The 20,766-nt window shown below is 36.2% G+C and overlaps 1 protein-coding gene across 1 annotated transcript in view; it reads left to right on the top strand.

Moving 5' to 3' along the window:
• Positions 1 to 14,314, top strand: part of Fen1 (Flap structure-specific endonuclease 1) — a 253,230-nt gene extending 238,916 nt beyond the window's left edge. Inside the window, exon 12 of the mRNA XM_090397341.1 lies at positions 14,178 to 14,314. Coding sequence (XP_090253467.1) covers positions 14,178 to 14,243 — 66 coding nt within the window. The 3' untranslated portion in view covers positions 14,244 to 14,314. The remainder of the gene's footprint in view (positions 1 to 14,177) is intronic.
• The last annotated feature ends 6,452 nt before the right edge of the window (positions 14,315 to 20,766 follow it).

Genomic DNA, 20,766 nt, shown 5'->3' on the forward strand with positions numbered 1-20,766 from the left:
TTTTTAAACTGTTCTTGTAATACCACTGAAGATGGTCTGCTATTTCCAGACCGAAAAATTTGTTAAATAAATATCTTTCTTGTGTTTACGTGAATATATCATTTACCTAAAACCTTATACAATCAAAATCCTACCGGCTGCTCTATTGTTGCTCATATTGTGATTTATTCCCTTTATTCACTTACTTTAATCTTATTCTTATATCTAGGATTGTTTCCTCTTTGGATACTGGCGAATTTATATTTTGCTGCGCCACCGGTATCCTATAGTAGAAAAGATCCTTACTCAGGGAGACAATACTAGTTTCTTAGCTTTCTTACACAATATCTTATTTAAACTGTCGTATAGATTCAGATTATTGCAGTCATGACCTAAATCTATTATTATATTCACTCTCTAAATCCTTCCCGCCAAAATAGGTTCTATTTTTATAAGTGGTAAGTTGGAATCATAATCAGGCATGACTCAGGTTCAGGTAAATATGACATGTTTATTGGAATATCTAAAACACAATACAAAATTCATACACTCAATTATGCTCAATACTAAATAAAATAATAAAATAAAATAAAATAAAAAAATAAAACTCGAATTAAGAGGTTAACACTTTCTAAATTAATTAAATCTTATAAAGCATGCTAAACACAGTAACTGCATATTGGGATAGATAGCAAATGATATGAAGTTACCTTTCAGTAGTATTACTCACAAGAGAAAACTAACAAACATTCTAATGTTACTGAGATATTAAATTCTACTATTCTTATCGCATCAAGTTAATCCTATCGCATACAAAATTACAAAGGTCTCTTCCAAACAATCCTTCTTACTCTCAAAGGAGGTTAACTTTCTAAATAGAAACTGTCCACAGAGCTCTTTAGAATACAGTTCTTAATTTCGCATTCATAAACAATCTTCTTTCTTCTAATGAACTTTCACACAAAAGTAGAGTAATTGCACCTTACCGAGCTTATTCCACGTCGTTCTGCACCACGTGTATGTTTGGATACTTCTCATCTATTGGTTGTCCAAACACCAACGTAGGGGTTACGCTATCTTCATTCCTTCTGCCGAAAACGGGCTCAAAATCTTTGCGTTTCAGGAACAACTCGATGGGACTTTCAGCGACAGCTTGATTCTGCTGGGACTGGAATTTTTTACCTTCAGCTTTGCATAGAATCCTACTTCATTTTAAGAATGCTCGTAGTCCGACATCTTATCACAGACTTCACCCTCCCCCTTTACGTGAAACTGCCCGCTAACTTCTGAACCACCAAAACAGGAAAACGTTATGACCAGAGAGAGTGTTCCGATACGGGCTCAACCCCTTATATTCTTCTATAGAGCGCCCTCTTTTCTCAGTCCCCTTTTTGCACACGGCCCTTATCTTTTCACCCCTTTGGGTTCATCCTTCGCTTTTATGACGCTATTATACTTGGATTCCCAGAATACATGGCAATGTAATTTTCCGAATAAGCTATAGCTGCTAGCGTTACGCTGTACACGTGTAGCTTTATGCCTTCCAGGAATTATTACTTAGCAACTTTTTAGATGACTCACAGTAAATTTTACATAGCTTAAGTGAGGCTTAAATTTAAATCAGATTATCTCTCTTTTTAGACATTCTTAAAAATGAAATCTTAATATAATCACATCAGCTTAAATATAAGGCACTTGAAATAAAGAATACAAATTTTAGATAAAGTGAAGAAGTTTCACTTTTAATTACAGCTAATGTGCAGGCATTTCTCTTTGTCAGCAAGTTTTATATGTTAGATTCCAAACGAATGATTTCTTTCCAAAATTCCTTCATTTAGGATCTAACAAAACCCATTACCTTTATCCAGTTCGGCCATCACTGTGTTATAAAACTTGGACAAGTTACTGAGGCATGATCTACCCTTCACAAAACCATGCTGTCCCCCCGTACAGTATCTCATTTTCATCAATCCATTCCTGTATTTTTCCCTTGACTACTTTCTCCAAGACCTTGACAACAACTCCTGATATGCTGATCGGTCGGTAATTTGCAACAGTAGTCTTGGATCCTCCTTTATGCAGTGGAACTATTTTCCCTCTTTCCACGCCTTCGGGACTAAACCAGACCTGAGACTCAGATTAAACAACATGGTCAAGGGCACTGATAATTCTTTAGCCGCTTCATGTAAGACCCGTGCCGGTATATAGTTCGCCTACCATTTGTAGCTCTCTCCTTGGCATTTTGCCAAGAATAGTCAATTCATGCTGAAGGGGAGAAAGAAATGAAGGATGTACGAATTAGTCGCCAACATGCGAAATCACATGCTTTCTTGTCTGTCGCTATAATAATACTAGCTTGATTTTTGTTGTCGCTTTTTTTGCATTTTTTTTTATTATTAATTTGTATGATGGATCAAGTAAAGTAGTCAAGTACAGCCAACAAGTTCTGTTGTTAAATGTTTCAGTAGCTTTTGCAAAAGAATATTGAATAATGTGCTGACATTCTGCAAAAAAGAATCGTCTCCTTGTTCCCCTTTCTCAAGTCATAAAACATGCAAGTGCAATTGCGGGTGTATCGGGGTTGACTGTTAAAAGAATTCGTAGGGAATCAAAAGGTGAAGGTAAGCCAAAATTTAAATCTAAAAAAGCGCCAGAGTAAAGAAAACCATTGAAACCGTTGCTTTGAGAGAGCGTGTAGTTGATATAGACGTTATAAGAAGAACTATTCACGAATTTTACGTGGTCGAGAAAAGAGTGCCAACTGTTCCGAAATTGATTCCTGTGCTTAAAGAAAAAATTAATTTTCCTTGGAAAAGAGAAATTTTAAGGAAAATACTTAATGAAATCGGATTTTGTTTTAAAAAGTCGCAGAATAAAAGGAAACTTATCATGGAGCGAAGTGATATTGTTTTATCTAGAACACAGTATTTGAGAGCAGTAAGACGTTTCAGGGAGGGAAAAAATCGATTGGGTATCTAGATGAAACTTGGATTGATAGTAATTTAAATTATGGAAAATGTTGGCAGTCTAAAGAAGAATGTGGAGTGCTACAAACCGGAAATGCCTCGTGCCGTATAATAATTTTGTGTTCTGGTGGAGAAATGAGTTTTTTACTGAATTCAAACTTACTATATAAAGCCAATTACCATAGGCAAATGAATTCTACGATCTTCGAAAAGTGGGCAGAAGAAAAACTGATTCCAAACCTTCCTAAGAATGCTGTTGTTATAATTGATAACACTTCATATCACTCTGTTCAATCAAACAAAGTTCCAAATTGGTCTAATAAGAAGCAAGTTCTTATGGATTGTCTCTCTACAAATAACAATTCTCATTCCCCAGATATGCGAAAAATTGAATTGCTTAATTTGGTCAAAAGAAACTCGCCCATAATTAAACTATTTAAATTCGACACGATGCTCAAAGAGCATGGATTTCTAGCTTTGAGGTTACCAACATACTCAGCAGTATTAATATTGCAATGATATGGTGCACATTATTCAATATTCTTTACTCTGTTTAGGCCAGAAAGACCTAGGTTCAATTCCTGTCCATGATGCAAGGAACCTTTATCAGGTCTTTTCAACTAAAGGGAAGTTAGTGGTCTCATACGGAGGTGGAGGGTTTCCCCCTCCCCCTGGAAACTCGGCTTTTCATTCCTCGAAACAGGCAAGCTGGTCCTGTGAACACACACATCTACAAATACAAGAATAAAAACAAGTGGAATGAGATTTTGAGAAGAACTGCAAAATACACATTATTAGATCAAAAAAGGAACGAAGACATTTTAAAAGAACTAAAAACAAAATCAATAGAAGAAAAACTAAACAATTATAAACAGAAATGGATAGAACATATAAACCGAATGGCCAACACCCGATATGCTAAACAAATACTAAAATATAAGCCGACTGGAAATAGAAGGCAGGGTAGACCTCAAAAAAGGATATTGGATGGGTAATGAGACTGAAACAGACCAATATGGTCTATACCCATAATTAGGGTTATGATCCTCTCCCATTTTGTTCATGATGAACAAAATGGGAGAGGAAAGATTAGCAAAACAAGTGTTCTCTGCCAGGTTGGCAGTAAAAAGAACCAGAGGAAGACCGAGATATAGGTGGATTGATACAGTAAAAAGTGCCTTAGAAGATGGAAATATATAAGATCTGATAATGTTGGAGTCTTGAGAGGTAACAGATTGATTTGATGGAGAATTGTAGATAGGAAGTTAGTAATGATGTTAGTTTCATGTAGTACTATCATATCCTGTACCACCCCTTGAAGGTACATGTCAGGAATTTGATGATGATGATAGATTTCAATCTTTTTCTAAGATCCATAGGCCATGTAGTTATACGTAAAATAACATAAAAGGTTATTGGTTTCTTCATGGTTTGTCCACGTAGGTTCATAATCTAATGGAGTGTAAGTAGAGGTGTCAGAAAGTAGAATGAATTGAGATTTTGGACATATGATCAGTTGTATTCACGATGACAGTTGAATTGCCTTTATCAGCCTTGAGTACTATAATATCTATGTTCTTCAAATAAACACAAAAACTTATTCTGATTATAAGACCATCGGTTTAATACACATGTACAAGAACGTCGACTAGTATTAAACCAATGGTCTTATAATCAGAATAAGTTTTTGTGTTTATTTCAGCATATAGAGACCAAATATGAATAATCTATGTTCTTCTTTAAATTTGAAAGTGCTCTTTTTTCTAAGGAACTGATGTTTTTTTTAGGAGGAAGAGAAGGATTGCAAGTCTTCAGTCTGATGTCATTTGCTACAGGTTGAGGTAGAAAGTAAAGGAACTTTTCTACATCGAAAATTATATTTATTCTAGGAATGTGCCCTGGCATGACTGCAAAATTGAACCCTTTCTATAAATGCTACTTCTGCTGATGTCAAGTTATATCAAGTTAAGGGGGTGCATAGATTTCAATCTTTGCAAGCTACCCTGCCTAATGAAATGTTAAATAGTACTATTCCATTAGGTAAGGTAGCTTTCAATTCGAAAATCCTCTTGTACAAATCATTACATTTTTTTGATTTGCCTTTTTTTTGGAGATAAGATAAAATGCTGCAAGAAGTTCAAACATGTTTGAAAATCAGGCTCTCCTCACTATGCCTGTGGATTGTGCTATTAAGGCCAGCATGCGCTGGCCTTGACTCAGCCGCCCGTTGTTGTCGACACCTCCTAGCAACGAGTGAAGTACAGAGGTATCTATTCTAGGATATGTGCGGTCACAAGCAAGGTCAATGCAATGTGCTGCAGCCCAGCATGCCTATAGTGTGTGCTGTCGCATTTTTGCGATGCGATACAGCCTGCTGCTGCAATAGTGTGCACTTAGCTTTACATTGAAGACAAGACCGATGATACCCAACTCTAACTGGGGTGTTGCATTAAAATTTCAGGATTTACGAAGTGTTCCTTGGAAAAGTTTGAGAAACCCTGATCTATGCAGTTAGATAGAGTATAGTGCAAATCAAGACACGATGAATCAACTTGGTTTACTGCACCTTGTGAATTGTATTCTCTCGTGTAACATTGCCAATGACACTTTTCAACAGACCTGTTTAGCTCTTCTAGAATGGAAACATTCTTTGAAAAGGAAAAACTTCGGAATTATGTTATGATCCTACATTTTTTTAAAAATGTAAGTTGATTCAGAAGTTTGGCTTTCTTGCATTTTAGTTGTTCTAGTTTACGTACCTTTCTTTTAACTTCCCTATTAAGTCTGTTCATGATGAATGTTGATTTTTTCCAACCAAAAATGAATGTAACAAAAATAACTAACACGGTTTATAGGTCGTAATAGTTACTTAATTAAACCTACTAGTTTTGCCATATATGTTAGTGGCTTCGTCTGTGTTAGGAAGAACAAACAAATATACAATAAGCAGTAAATATGAATCATTACATTACTAAAAACTGAATGCGTAGGAACTGTTACACAAAAATACAAGTAAAAACAGAAACATGCAGAGCATGCAAGCTGGCACGAGTAAGTTTGATGTGTTGAAAGATCCAATAAGCCACTTCCAAATGTCACAAAATCATTCCTTGGTTTCTATTGAGAGTGGATTAACTTTGATGTTGCAGGCACTGAAGTTGTCTTCTATGTAAGGCATGGAACTCTTGTCCCATTCATTATTGTGGTGAGTGTGAAAGCAATGGAATGCCAGGCATGAGCTGTCTTCTCTGTTATTGACATCTCTAATATGCTTCTTTTGCCTTATTTCTAAACTTTTGGATGTTTGCCCTATATAAGTATGGCAGCAAGAACAAAAATTTTCAACACTTTCTAGAAAAACTAGGATAACCTAGCCTGGATATTGTATTGCCACACAGATGTTCCTGTGGATGAAGTTATGGCACTTATAGATAATCTGTTTCCTTGGCCTAGTAGTTAGTGTATCAGGTCTCCAGCCAAAAGGCTGCAGATTTGAATCCCACTGTGGGCTTGGATGTTTGTGATTGTCTGTGAAAATGCTAGTGGTGGTGGCCAGTAGATGGTGTTGGTGTAGATTATGATGGTAGTTGGTGGATTTGTAGGTGAAGATGGAAAGTTGTGGAGTGGGTGCCCCCACCTTGATGAGTCCTTGGACTCCCTGGAGATGTCACATAATAATAATAAAGACATTTCTCCAATATTTAGACATTGTCTCAACTCAAATTTTTCCAATGGAATGGGAAAATTTACAAACAACTATCTGGCCTTGCAATAGGAAGCCCTTTATCTCTTCCATGTGCTGGCTTATTCATGGAAAACTTTGAAAAAGATGTCTTATATACAAATCCTAAACCGTCACTTTGGTGGAAATACGTAGATGACATATTTATAATATGGAAACACAATGTGCCTGAGTTACATGATTTTCTTTCATCTTTTAACTCCTTCCACCATAAAATCAAATTCACTTTAGAACTTGAAAATGACGGAAAGTTACCTTTCCTTCATGTTCTAATTTTGAAAGAGGCATCTTTCTTAACATATACCATAAACCTACTCATACAGGTTTATAAGTGATAAATATGTGATTAACATCTGACATTTCTCTTCGTTGCATCATATATTGCAAAAATTATATATTGTACATAGGCTGATAAAGAAGGCAATCTGTATTATAAGAGGAATACTAGAGGAAGAATTACATTGTCTTCAACTATTGGTCAGCAATGGATATTCTAAAAAATGGTACAAAATATACTATTCTCTACTCTCTCTCTACAACATGACATTCACTAAAGAACCTCAGTTTCTATTCCTTATATTGGCAGACTTTCTCTAAAAATCGCCAATCTCCTGAAATCTCACAATATGATTGGCCTTCAAACCCATTGTGACTATATGAACTCAGCAGAAGACTGCAACCCTTTCAACAAACATCTTGGAGCTTACAATATTCCATGTTCTTGTGGCCTTACTTAGATGGGACAAACATCTAGAAGTTTAGAAATAAGACAAAAGGAGCACATTGGAGACGTCAATAACAACAGAGAAGACTGGCATTCCATTTCTTTCACACTTGCCATAATTTTGATTGGGACAGGAGCTCCATGCCTTGCATAGAAGACAACTTCAGTTCCCCCAACATCAAAGAGGCTACAATGGTAATCGTAGTCTCTTTAATGTCATAGCCATTCACAAGGCATTCTCAACAGAAACCAAGGGATGATTTTATGTGACATTTCGAAGTCATTTATTAGATCTTTCAACACATTAGACTTTTTCTGCAAACTATTGTGCACACCTGCTGAGCAATGACTGACCACGTGCCAGCTTCCATGCTCCACGTGTTTCTGTTTTTACTCGTATTTTTGTGTAACGGTTCCTACACATTTAGTTATGTAATGATTTGTATTTACCACTTATTGTATAATTGTTTGTTTGTTCTTACTAACCCAGACAAAGCCACTAGCATATGTGGCAAAACTAGTAGGTTTAATTAAATAACTATTACGACTTATAAACCCAGACTTAGTTATTTTTTGTTGCATTCATTTCTGGTTGAAAAATCAACATAATCATAATAAAGAATAAGATTTGAGTGATTTCTAGAAAATTATCTAGTGTGTTTAAACTCTCAAAACTAGAAGTGACCCACTCAGCACACTAGTTAATTTTTCATTTCATTAAAAATACACATCAGGTGATAGAAGAAGTTGATATCTTGTATGTTAATCTTTCTGAACTTCTAGAAAATTCCCTGGAGAGAAGTGAACTGAAATGTATGAAACAAGGAGATGGATTAAAAAAAAAAAAAAGCCAGAAAATGTCTAATTTTTCTGCTCTGGTTAAGTCCATACTCAGTATTTGGGAAGAAATTTAGTAAGCTTGGACTTCCAGGCAACTTTACTGCTATTAAATTTGAAAGATATCTGGAGATGTGTTTTCCTGAAAACTGCAAATTATAATTGTACAAAATGATAAAAAATAATAATAATTAGCAAAATGTTGCTTGTGCTATTGCTTTTGCAGCTTAAACACTGTAATAAAAATACCAGATACACTTACAAATAGAAACAGGGACAATAATATACAAAGCTGCAGATTTTTTCCTATATCCTTTACAAAATAATTCAGTTAACCATTCGCACTAGATTCAACTTTTGCAAACTTGTAGGAACAAAAACAATAGTGTTTTGTATTTGAAGGTTTGTTTTAGTGAGTTGATTTAATTTTATTTTAAACTAAATCAATTCTAGATTAATTAAATATGTTATTTTAGCAATAAGTTGATGGAAGTTTTTCCCTTGCCTATGCTAGCAGTTATATATTTGGTTTAATCCTTTATCCAAGTGTAAGCAAACAAAGTTTGTGCCTGAAGTATTTTCAGGACTAGGGGCAACTCTCGTGGCAAAGGTGGTATAACTTCTCATTACTTGCCTTAGTATACCATAATGCAAAGCACACTTTCAGGCACAAACTTTGTTTGCTCACACTTGGATAAAGGATTAAACTAAACTGATTATAATCTAACCAAGTGAAAAATAAACTCTCAACATCTTTCTCTGAATCCGGAGTAATTTAATAATAAGGTTGCACACCCTTTGGCATCTCCTATAGGTTAGGATGACCTCTCATTGCTTCTGCCTTTGTATCTCCACTACTGGGCCTGGCTCCCACTGACGAGACCTCAATAAAGGTCGAAACTGGTATGGGTAGTGGCCCTTGCCTTAATGCATAGCATTACACAATCTGCAAGGAGGTGTGCTTTGCAAAGTTCATTCCTGAAGATACTTTCAGGAATGAACTTTGTTTGCTCACACTTGGATGAAGGATTAAGCTAAACTGATTATATAATGTCATCCATTAAGGGAAGGGTCATTACCCAGACCGGTTTCGACTTTTATTGAGGTCTCATCAGTGGGAGCCAGACCCAGAGGTGGTAACACTAAGGTGGAAATAATGGAGAAGTCATATTTCCATATACCAGTTGCCAAAAGGTGTCACACCTTATTATTAAAATTCTCTGGATTACAGATAAGTTGATGGAAGTTTTTTCACTTGGCTATGCTACCAATTATATATTTGCTTTAATCCTCTATCCAAGTGTTATACCACCTTTGCCACGAGTTGTCCCAGTCCTGAAAATACTTCAGGCTCAAACTTTGTTTCCTTACACTTGGATAAAGGATTAAAGCAAATATATAATAGGTAGCATAGCCAAGTGAAAAAACTTCCATCAACTTATCTGTAATCCAGAGAATTTTAATAAGGTGTGACACCTTTTGGCAACTGGTATATGGAAATATGACTTCTCCATTACTTCCGCCTTAGTATCACCACCTCTGGATCTGGCTCCCACTGATGAGACCTCAATAAAGGTCGAAACTAGTCTGGGTAGTGACCCTTCCCTTAATGCATAGCATTATACATGCTATGCATTAAGAAAAGGAGATGTGCTTTGCATTATTATTATCATTATTATTATCTGAGACCTCCAGGGAGTCAAGACTCATCGAGGGAGCCTGTAAATTACCTATCCCAGCTATCATACCTACCCTTGAATTCATTCACACTGGATGCACTCACTACCCGTAAGGGCAAATTTTTCCACTCACTCACTGCTCTCTGGGAGAAAAACCTAGCTCCTACCCCCTTTCTTGACAGCAAATAAATTTAACTTCCATGGATGCCCCCCCCCCCCCGTGTTCTCTCCCCACCTTCCATATAACAAAAAATTTCATCAGTTGAAATGCTATAACATCCATTCAAAAGTTTATAGACCCCTTTCATATCACCCCTCTTTCTCTTGTTAACCAGTCTATAATCCACATACTCGCAATCTATCCTCATAATCTAAATCCCATAATCCGGATATAATCTTTGTAACTCTTCTTCGCACCCTTTCCACAGCTTCTTTATCCCCTTGGAACCTGGGAGACCAAATCTGTGCACAGTAATCCAAGTGTGGTCTTATCAAAGCCTTATAAAGAGGCAAAATTACCGTATTTTTCAGACCGTAAGATGCACCTTTTTACATAGAAAAATCGACTGAAAATTGGGGTGCATCTTATGGTCCGAAGGTAATATTAAAATACGAATCTTTACACTGTACCGAAGCTGTTAGCATAGTTCAGTTACTGGTGCAATATGTTAATAAAATTAGTAAGTAGGCCACTGAAGGTAGGTACCTAAGTTATCTCACTGCATGTGGGTGAATCACCGATTTAGAGAGTCAATAGTCATTAGTGTGTAAACATATGTGCTTTTGTACGGTTCATTTGAATTATTTTTTATAAGTCGTTAAAATTTTTATCTTAAAATTAGTGTAAAACAAAAAAGTCTCATATAACGTGAGTTATAAATTAAATGTGATAAATTATGCAAAACAATATGGAAACAGAGCAGCAGAAAGACATTTTGGTCCACTACCAACAGAAAAAATGGTTCGCGAGTGGAGGAAACAAGAGGAACAATTAAAACTGCTATATAACCACAAGAAAACATTCCATTTGCACCTAGAAAAATGGCCACAATTAGAAGTACAAATGAAAAATTGGGTAACAAATCATCGAAACATGGGAATATCTGTTTCTACGAAAATGATAATTTTTGAAGCGAAATGATGGGCAACTACTAATGAAATTTTAGATTTTACCGGATCACCGTCTTGGTGCTTTAGATTTATGAAAAGACACGGGTTATGCATGCATACAAAAACCACTCTAGCCTAAAAAATGCCGGCTGACTATGAAGCTAAAATTATAGAATTCCATAGATTTGTCATATCAGCGAGAAGGAAATTTAACTTAACTTTGAGCTTAATCAAATTGCGAACATGGATGAAATGCCTCTAACTTTTGATGTTCCTTCAAATCGGACAGTAGATTCAAAAGGCACCAGATCAACAATGATCAAAACAACAAGTCACAAAAAAACTCACCACACTGTAGTTTTAGCTTGGTGTGCGGACGAAACAAAACTACCCCCATGTTAATCTTTGAGAGAAACAGTTACCGAGAGATGAAATTCCTTGTGGCATTATTATCTACATTCAAGATAAAGGCTGGGTGGACGAAACAGGAATGAAATTATGGATACAAAAGATATGGGCAAAACATCTGGGTGCGTTGTTTAAAAAACCTGCAATGTTAGTGTGGGATCAATTCAGAGCGCATAAAACAGAATCAACCAAGAAGTTTCTAAAAGAAATGAATACAGAATTAGCTGTCATTCCTGGAGGCCTTACAAGTCAGTTACAACCCTTGGATGAATCTAATAATAAACCATTCAAAAATTTTATGCAGGAAGAGTGGAACAAATGGATGGCAAAGCCAAATCACGATGTTTCAGCAACAGGACGTATGAAACGGCCAGCAATTTCAGAAGTATGTACCTGGGTGAAAAATTCATGGGAAGCTGTGAAAGAAGAGACAATTATAAAGTCATTTAAGAAATGTGGGATAAGTAATGCGATGGATGATACCGAAGATGATGCAGTTTTTGAAGGGAGTGACAACAATAGTTTTCAGACAAAAGTAATACAAATGGTGACATTAACGCGACAAGTGATAGTACCGAGAGTGAAGATGAACTGAATATTGCTAATACAAATGATTGTAACAATAAATAAAAATTAAGTAAGAATATTAAATATCTTTATATAATAAAATATTTTTTTCTAAAAATCGTCTCATAAATTTGGGGTGCGTCTTATCATCCGAAAAATACGGTACTTCCTTATCCTTACATGTCCAGGTTCGCTTCAACATAGCAATTATCCTCTGAGTTGTATTTGCAACTTTTGCTATGTGACCTTTGAACTTTAAATTCTTATCCATCAATACACCAAAATCCCTTGCCTCTTCAGTTTCTTGTAGCATAACCCCACTAATATAATATGCTGCTGGAACTAATCACGCCAAAGTGCATAACTGTACGCTTACTAACATTAAACTGACAGCCATTTTCGTTTGCCCAGATTTCCAATCTTTTCAAATCATTTTGTAATTGTTGAATATCAGTAGCATCCCTGATTGCCCTGCCTATCTTCACATCATCAGCAAACAATTGCAAATCTGATGATAGATGCTGTTTGATGTCATTAATGTATAGATTGAACAATAATGGCCCAAGGACTGAAAACCCTGAGGTACACCACTGGTTACCTTAAATCTGGCAGATTCACACCTACTGTATACCACATTTTGATATCTATCTGCCAACCATCCCCTGATCCATGTCAATAGATTATGTTCCAATCCCATATTCTCCACTTTACACAACAGCATATCATGTGGTATCCTATCAAATGCCTTAGAAAAATCCAACATTATCATAGTCTATCCATTCCTTTTATCCAACTCAGCCATAACATTGTTATAAAATATGAGCAAATTGCTAAAACATGACTTTCCTTTAGTAAACTCATGCTGTTCCCTGCAGAGTATAGAATGCTTGTCTACCCATTTCTGTATGCGAGTTCTTACCAACTTCTCTAAAATCTTCACTGCCACACCAGAGATACTAATAGGTCGGTAGTTAGCAGGGCCGGTTTTATCATTAGGCAATCGCCTAGGGGTGTGAAGACTTCAGAGCGCCAGATTTTGCTACATAGTTCGGGAAAAATGAGTAAAACTTGATTAATAATAAAAGACTGAAATAAGTCAAGCTGTCCTGGTGCTCGCTGATGATCCTACATTATTTTTGCCTTTCTCTATTTCTTCCACTTCCCTGCTCTTTGTATACTTAACCTCAAGTGCAGAGATTTTTTTCTCCTTCTGGCATGTCCCAAGATGAGTGGGAAAGTTCTGGGGCATCCCTCAAACTAACAATCAGTGGTTGCGACTAACCGACTGTTCTCACTTCTTATCTTCAATTCCCTATAGACTTAATTCTGTTGATTTTTAGATTAAGCCCTGTGTTGAGCATTCTGTGAGAAAATGAATGATGTAATCCCTAACTTCTCAGACCTCAGAGAGCTTGAGAAGTTGGGGATTACGTCATTCATTTTCTCACAGAATCGTCTTGTTAATTCAGTTCAGTTTATTCTAAATCAGTATAAGAATGCCGTGGGAATTTTCATACAATTGCAGTGACAGGGATTCTGATTAGTAGTATTCATGAAATAAGACCTCTGATTGGTCTTTCTCTTCGCTCCCTTTACTTGTTATCATCCCCACTCCGGCATTCTTCTACTGATTTCAGATTAGTTCGGTCAAGCTTTTTCGTAGGTGAAAGTTGAGTCCGATGGTTAATAGTTTTGGTACCTGTGTATCTAACATTCTTACAGCAGCTGAAGAACGTTTGTAGCCAAAATAGCCAGTGTTCTCCATAGAGAAGTATTTCTGTAAGTAATACCTGTGTAGGTGTACGTGTGCTTGTGTGAGTATGACAAAATATATAGAGAGAGGCAATGTATAGGGGCGCCTAAATTTTCTTTGCCTAGGGGCATCAGATACTCTCAGACTGGCCCTGGTAGTTAGACACATCAGTTTTTTCACCACCCTTGTGCAGTGGAACTATCATACATTCCTTCCATTATGGAATACTAAGACAAGTGATGAGAAGTTATACCACCTTTGCCACGAGTTGCCCCAATCCTGAAAAACTTCAGGCACAACTTTATCCACGTGTAACTTTACACTTGGATAAAGGATTAAACCAAATATATAATTGGTTATTTTAGCAAATATGTTCAAAAATTTTAATAGTGATATTTTTCTTTATCTATAGACACAAGAACCTGCTGAATCAGCAAAGAAAAAGAAAGGAGTTACAGGAAAGAAGAAACAGAAATGATTGTTATTATTGCAGTTACTGTATTCAAATGAAGGTTGTCACATCTGAAAAATAAATTTACTTTTTTCTAATTTTTTTCCCTCAAGTTTCATTATTTTTTGTGAATTCATAAGTACACAAAATGCTGTTCTGTAAATTGGGAGCACATGATATTCCAGTTTACATCTGTATTCTTCGTGATAGGCTAAGTGTTTGTGATGGCCATGTAACTTGGCTTCATAAAAACCTAACTGGTATTAAAATAAAGTATCCAACCCTTTCTGTATTGTGTGCATTCTCTAACCATTTTTTTTTTTCCCCTCCTGAAAGATGAAAAACCAATTTCTAGGAGGAAAGTCCCTACTACTTCCATATGAGACTGGTTAATTCACCTTCATTTGAAGAGACCTTATAAAGGTCTTCTCTTCCTAGATGGAATTCATACCCAGTTCTTTCCAACCAAATTTATTTGGTACACAGGAGTCAAAAACCCTGCCATCGCATATGAGATCGGCTAACTCACCTTCGGTTGTATAAGCTCACAAAGATTCCTCTCATTACAACAAGATTTGAACTCATGTTTTTTTCCATCAAAGGATGCAGTGTCCTTTCATTCTTCCAGTTGCACTATGGGGCCACTCTTTCCAAGTAAAGGGTGCCATCATTACCAAATGAGCTCTGACATATGATATTGTTAGTTTTATTCAGTCAGACATATTTGCTTTCCTTCTGACCTTGTTATGCTGAGATAGCACAGTAAGTCAGTTTACTTTCTACAATTAAAGAACATGTGCAAATGTGTTTTCTTCATTTTTATACGAATCCTTGTTAACAGCTGATAATTAATTTAAAGATTTGTTTCAACAAAATGTAGGACCATAATATTTACCTTGAAATGTCTCCTATGTTAAACTCATTTTGAGTTTTTTACAAGAAGAGCACTTTAAAGGATCTGCTGCTATGCACTTGTCATCATCAGTCATTTTCTGTCCACTGCTAGACGAAACCCCTCCCAAAGTCCTCCATTCTGACCTATCTTGAGTTTTTCTATATCACTGAGTTCCAGCTATTTCTTTTATCTTTGCTTATTTCTGTGTTACCATTCAGATATCAACTTTTTTAAGCATTGCTTCTTGCAGTATGATCTGCCCACTTTAATTTGTATCTTTTAATGGCTGTTACAATGTCTCTTACTCTGCTCAGAGCTCAGATACAAGTATTGCACTTTCTATCACGAATGGTAATATCAAGCTGTGATCTTTCAGTTTTCTTGTGGATAGCCAGCTTGTTGGTAAATTGTTTAGTCAAAGTCCACATTTCACTTTCATATGTCATGCAATCAGCAATGCTAAATATTAAATAGACAAAGGAAAATGTTTTTGTAACTGCTATTATGCTGTAAATAAGCAGCAGGAACTAATTGTTTATATGAGGATATGAACAATCTTGGCCAACATGTTTATTTGACCTATTGCAGTGATCTGAATTTCAGGATGTGCAAATAAAAGAAGAATTCTTGATGTATTTATAATTTTTGGGAGGTTGTTGTTTTGGAATTGAAAATGTTTCAGCTGTAGCATCTAAGGCCATGAAGCCAGTATATCGTGTCTGTTACTTCAGTTAACATGAAAAAACACAAGGGATAAGTAATACTATTTATTTAAGGCATATGTGTCAGCCTGAATAGTATAGGCCATCATCAGTGGCAACAATAGTTAATTACAAAGTAGAACACAAACAGTGGATTGATTTGAAAAATTAAGAGCACATGATTTTACATAAAACAACACAATGTATAACATATATAACAGAGGAAATATTGGTAATTCATTAGCTATTTTAAAAAAAAATATTGATTTGTGATTAAATTAAGACTTTCTCATATTTTAGATAGAGGTAGTCGTTCTGATTTAAATTCAGACAGTGAAATAAGGCCTCAGCACTTTCTTTAAACAAGCACTCAGATTTATGCCAACATCGATAAAGTGTGTGCAGACAGAATTAAGGTTTCCACCAAATTAGTTACAAAATATACAAAACACTGAAAAGGAAAGGAAAAGAAACTAGGGAAACAAAATCTAAATACAGGGTGGCTCATGATTCACAAAGAAGTTTAAATGTTTAATAGCTTTTTTATTTTTTATTTAGTCCCACAAGGCCAGCTTTTTGCACTCATAAAGGCAGCTACGTCTTCAGTTATCACCTCCTAATGGAGTGCATCAACAAAGGTTATCAGCACCAGAACTAGTGTCTGTCTGTAGAAGAACTGCAGTTGGTTGTGAATACAGAATCTCAGTTGGTGCCATCTAAGTTAATGGAACAGGTGACTGCAACAGAAAATGTGCTAGTATATTCTGATGTTCCATCTCAGTGTCATATATTTACTCCAGTTGCATATTAGTCATCCACTTCAGCTGTTGTTGTTGGGTTCGATGCTCAGTCTCACCTTATAGCATCAGAGCCTTGTGTATATAGACAAGCATTAGTTCCTTGTTCTGATCCATCTACTTCCAGTTATGCTCCACAGGACTTAGTACAAGTTGTCAACTGATGTCTAAGTATCATTTGATGAACCTCTCATATCACCTGTTGCTTGTTCTTCACATCTAATTATTATAAATATACATAAAATGCTCAGTTTTACCAGTGCTGGATTCAGAAGGAATGTGTTCCTAGCTTTGGTGCACAGGCCTCGCCTTTTACTGGAATAAAAAACAACATGAGAAAATGTTACTGTCATTAAGAAAATGGAAAAGAGGAAATCCTAGGAAAAGATTTCCTTGTGATCAAATAGTAAATGTATAAAGGAAGAGGTGAAGACAAGACCCATAGACATGGTCGCAACAGGGGTGCTCAAAGATATTAATGAGGAGACAGTACTGATCACAAGAGAAGGAAGATCAAAGTTCTCTCTGCCTACTTCTCCAACTCAAGTATCCCTTCCTAATTCATGTGTAAATAGTGTGACTCAGAAATCATTTTCCAATGTTCGGTGTTCTATAATATTGGAATGGCCATTTTCCAGAGAAGAAAACAATAATTGACACAGAGTTACCTCCATTATCACAGATGATAACAACAGATGATGTATCTTTAAATTAAAGATACCAAGAAATTATATACTTGGTTTAATCCTTTATCCAAGTGTAAGCAAACAAAGTTTGCACCTGAAGTATTTTTTAGGACAAGGGCAACTCATATAAGGAAGCTAAGACTTCGTGTCACTTGCCTTAGTATTTCATAATGCAAAACACATCTCCTTGCAGACAAGTATAATGCTGTGCATTATGGGAAGGGGTCACTACCCAGACCGGTTTCGACCTTTATGTGAAGTCGTGAAGTCTTAGCTTCTTTATACAAGTTGCCCTCGTCCTGAAAATACTTCAGGCACAAACTTTGTTTGCTTTGCACTTAGATAAAGGATTAAACCAAGTATATAATTTCTTGGTATCTTTAATTTATAGTGTAACCAAGTGAAAAAAAAAAACTTCTAACATCTTTCTCTAATCCAGAGTAATTTAATAATAAGGTGTGACACCTTTTGGCAGCTCGTATATGAAAATATGACTTCTGCATTACTTCGACCTTAGTAGAACCAGACCTCTAGGTCTGGTTCCCACTGAAGAGACCTTGGTAAAGGTCGAAACAACCAGTCTGTGTAGTGACCCTTCCCATAATACATAGCATTATACACGTCCGCAAGGAGATGTGCTTTGCATTATGTGATACTGAGACAAGTGATGTGAAGTCTTAGCTTCCTTATACGAGTTGCCCTCATCCTGAAAATACTTAGGTGCAAACTTTGTTTGCTTACACTTGGATAAAGGATTAAACCAAGTATGTAATTTCTTGGTATCTTTAATTTATGGTATAATCAAGTGAAAAAACTTCTAACACCTTTCTTTCCATGTATCTTCTGATAGAATACATCCAAGTAGTATGTTAAATCCACATAAGCAACCCAGTCTTACCGCTGTTGAATTAGTTGACATTCCACCTCATCTCAAAGAATCAGGGTTATATGAAGATGGACAAGAAGATGGATGCATTTAAATGGTTTTGGTGTGAGTCAGCCAGGGAGATTGTTGCTGGAAGGAAGAGTAATGAATGTAGTGAACAGAAGATCTGACATGGTGTAAAAGAGCAAAAAAGGATAGGTGAGCTTGTGAATAGAGACATGAGTGCCATGAGAAAGATGAGGCAGGGATGCAACACAATCAGGTTGGACAGAGGGTCACTCATGAGAATTGTGGATGCTGGATTCAAAAGTAAATGTGTGAGTGAACAAGAAAGGATAGAGATGGGATGGGAGGGGAGCATTTGGGTTTGGGGAGAGTTACAGAATCGGTGATAATATAGAAGAAGAAGATTGAGGAGACACATCTTCAAAGTGTTGTAGGTGGGACTTGTTATAAAGTCAGAAATAGTCTATTACGTTTGTATACCAATGCCAGAAGTATCCAAAATAAAATGTTGCATTGATTGCTCTATTTGTCCAAAAAAATCGTCGGACTAAGTGAAACTTTGTTGAATGAGGGTGATATCCAGACTTCAGCTAGGGAAGGTTTAATTATTTCTGGGTGACAAGTACAATAAGTATTCTGAAAGACAAGTAGATTCATCACAATTTAGGAGTTGGTTAATGTACTCTCTCCACCTGTTTGCCGTTTCATCTCTAGAAGCTAGTCGTGTGGACAGACTTATGTGTTCGTCGAACATGTTGTTTATTATTTTAACGGTATAATAGAACACAGAAACTAAGTAAATAATTAATTTATTAACTAGATGCTGATATTTCGCTGGTATTATAACCAGCATCTTCAGAGCACAAAAACACTGTTTGTCACAATACGCGAGACTAAAACAACATGGTGTACTTCAACAAAAATGTAGCAGCAACACAAAGACTAGAGTCCTGATTTTGGCACCCTCTATCTGAAAAAAAAAAAAAAAAAAAAACTATGTCATATATTACTAGAGTCCTAGAAAAGTGCTAGTTTTTTCCAGGGGTATCCAGAGCATGGTCTGCTAGGCCCGACTTCCCATAATGATATTTCCGGACAAGTATGGGAAGTCGGGCCTAGCAGACCATGCTCTGGATACCCCTGCACACAGGATCAACTGGAAAAACACAAAAGTACTACACAGAAACCCATATAAATCAGAGAGATTGTTCTTAGAGGCGACAGAAGCCCTAAAACACACTCCAAATCTCAACAAATATGGCTGTATTAACTTGCCGAAGATCTGGGAGACAGTCATATTAAGAAAAAACTAGCACTTTTCTAGGACTCTAGTAATATATGATAGCGTTTTTTTTTTCAGATAGAGGGCGCCAAAATCAGGACTCTAGTCTTTGTGTTGCTGCTACATTTTTGTTGAAGTACACCATGTTGTTTTAGTCTCGCATATTGTGACAAACAGTGTTTTTATGCTCTGAAGATGCTGGTTATAATACCAGCGAAATATTAGCATCTAGTTAATAAATTAATTATTTACTTAGTTTCTTAGTTACTAAATATAGAAATAGACAACAGAATCAGCAAAGCTGGTATCGTGGGAAGTCAATTGAATAAATTCATATGGAATAAGAAAGAAATTAGTCGGAACACTAAATTAGCTGTATACAAGACTGTGTTCAAACCAATTTTAACTTATGGATCTGAGAGCTGGGTCAGAAGTAAAACACTTGACCAAAGACTAGAGACCGCAGATATGAGAGTCCTGAGAAAGATTAGAGGCGTGAACAGATGGCATCAATGGCAATATCATATTAAAAATGAGGATATTAGGAAAGAACTTGACATTGTCAGCATCCAGGAATGCGTTAGCAGAGCTAATCTCAGATGGTATGGTCACTTAAATAGAATGGGAGAGGAAAGATTAGCAAAACAAGTGTTCTCTGCCAGGTTGGCAGGAAAACGACCCAGAGGAAGACCAAGATATAGGTGGATTGATACGGTACAAAGTGCCTTAGACGATAGAAATATAAGATCTGATAATGTTGGAGTCTTGACAAGTAACAGACTGATTTGGAGGAAAATTGTAGATAGGAAGTTAGTAATGATGTAATTTTTTCATGTAGTACTGTCATATCCTGTACACCCCTTGAGGGTACATGGCAGGAATTTGATGATGATGATGATGATGACTTTGTTTCTGTGTTCTATTATACCATTAAAATAATAAACAACAATCTAGAAGCTAGTATTTGCCCATTTCTATTGTTGATTACTGTGGTTTTCATATGTGGGCCTGTTTTTTGGTTTTTAGTTTCATGGAAAAATTTTCTGGCATTATTTCTTTTCTGTTGTCTTATTATTTTATTGGCTTCCTTGCTATCATAGTGGCATGAATATCAGCCGGTTATCAGTCATATATGGGTATCAGTCAATATCCATTTGAGTCCCTCCAGTGAAGATTACTTGGTATATGTTTCATGACTAGTTGATTTTTTTACGAGATGGGATTGTCAGTCCCATGCTCAACCCTCCAACCTGGAGGACCAGAGTGACTCTTTTCGTCTTGTTCATATTCTTCAGTG

This window comes from Typopeltis vanoorti, chromosome 9, assembly GCF_054136105.1.
Source record: "Typopeltis vanoorti isolate ZY-2024b chromosome 9, IOZ_Tvanoo_1.0, whole genome shotgun sequence".
Classification (NCBI taxonomy): domain Eukaryota; kingdom Metazoa; phylum Arthropoda; class Arachnida; order Uropygi; family Thelyphonidae; genus Typopeltis; species Typopeltis vanoorti.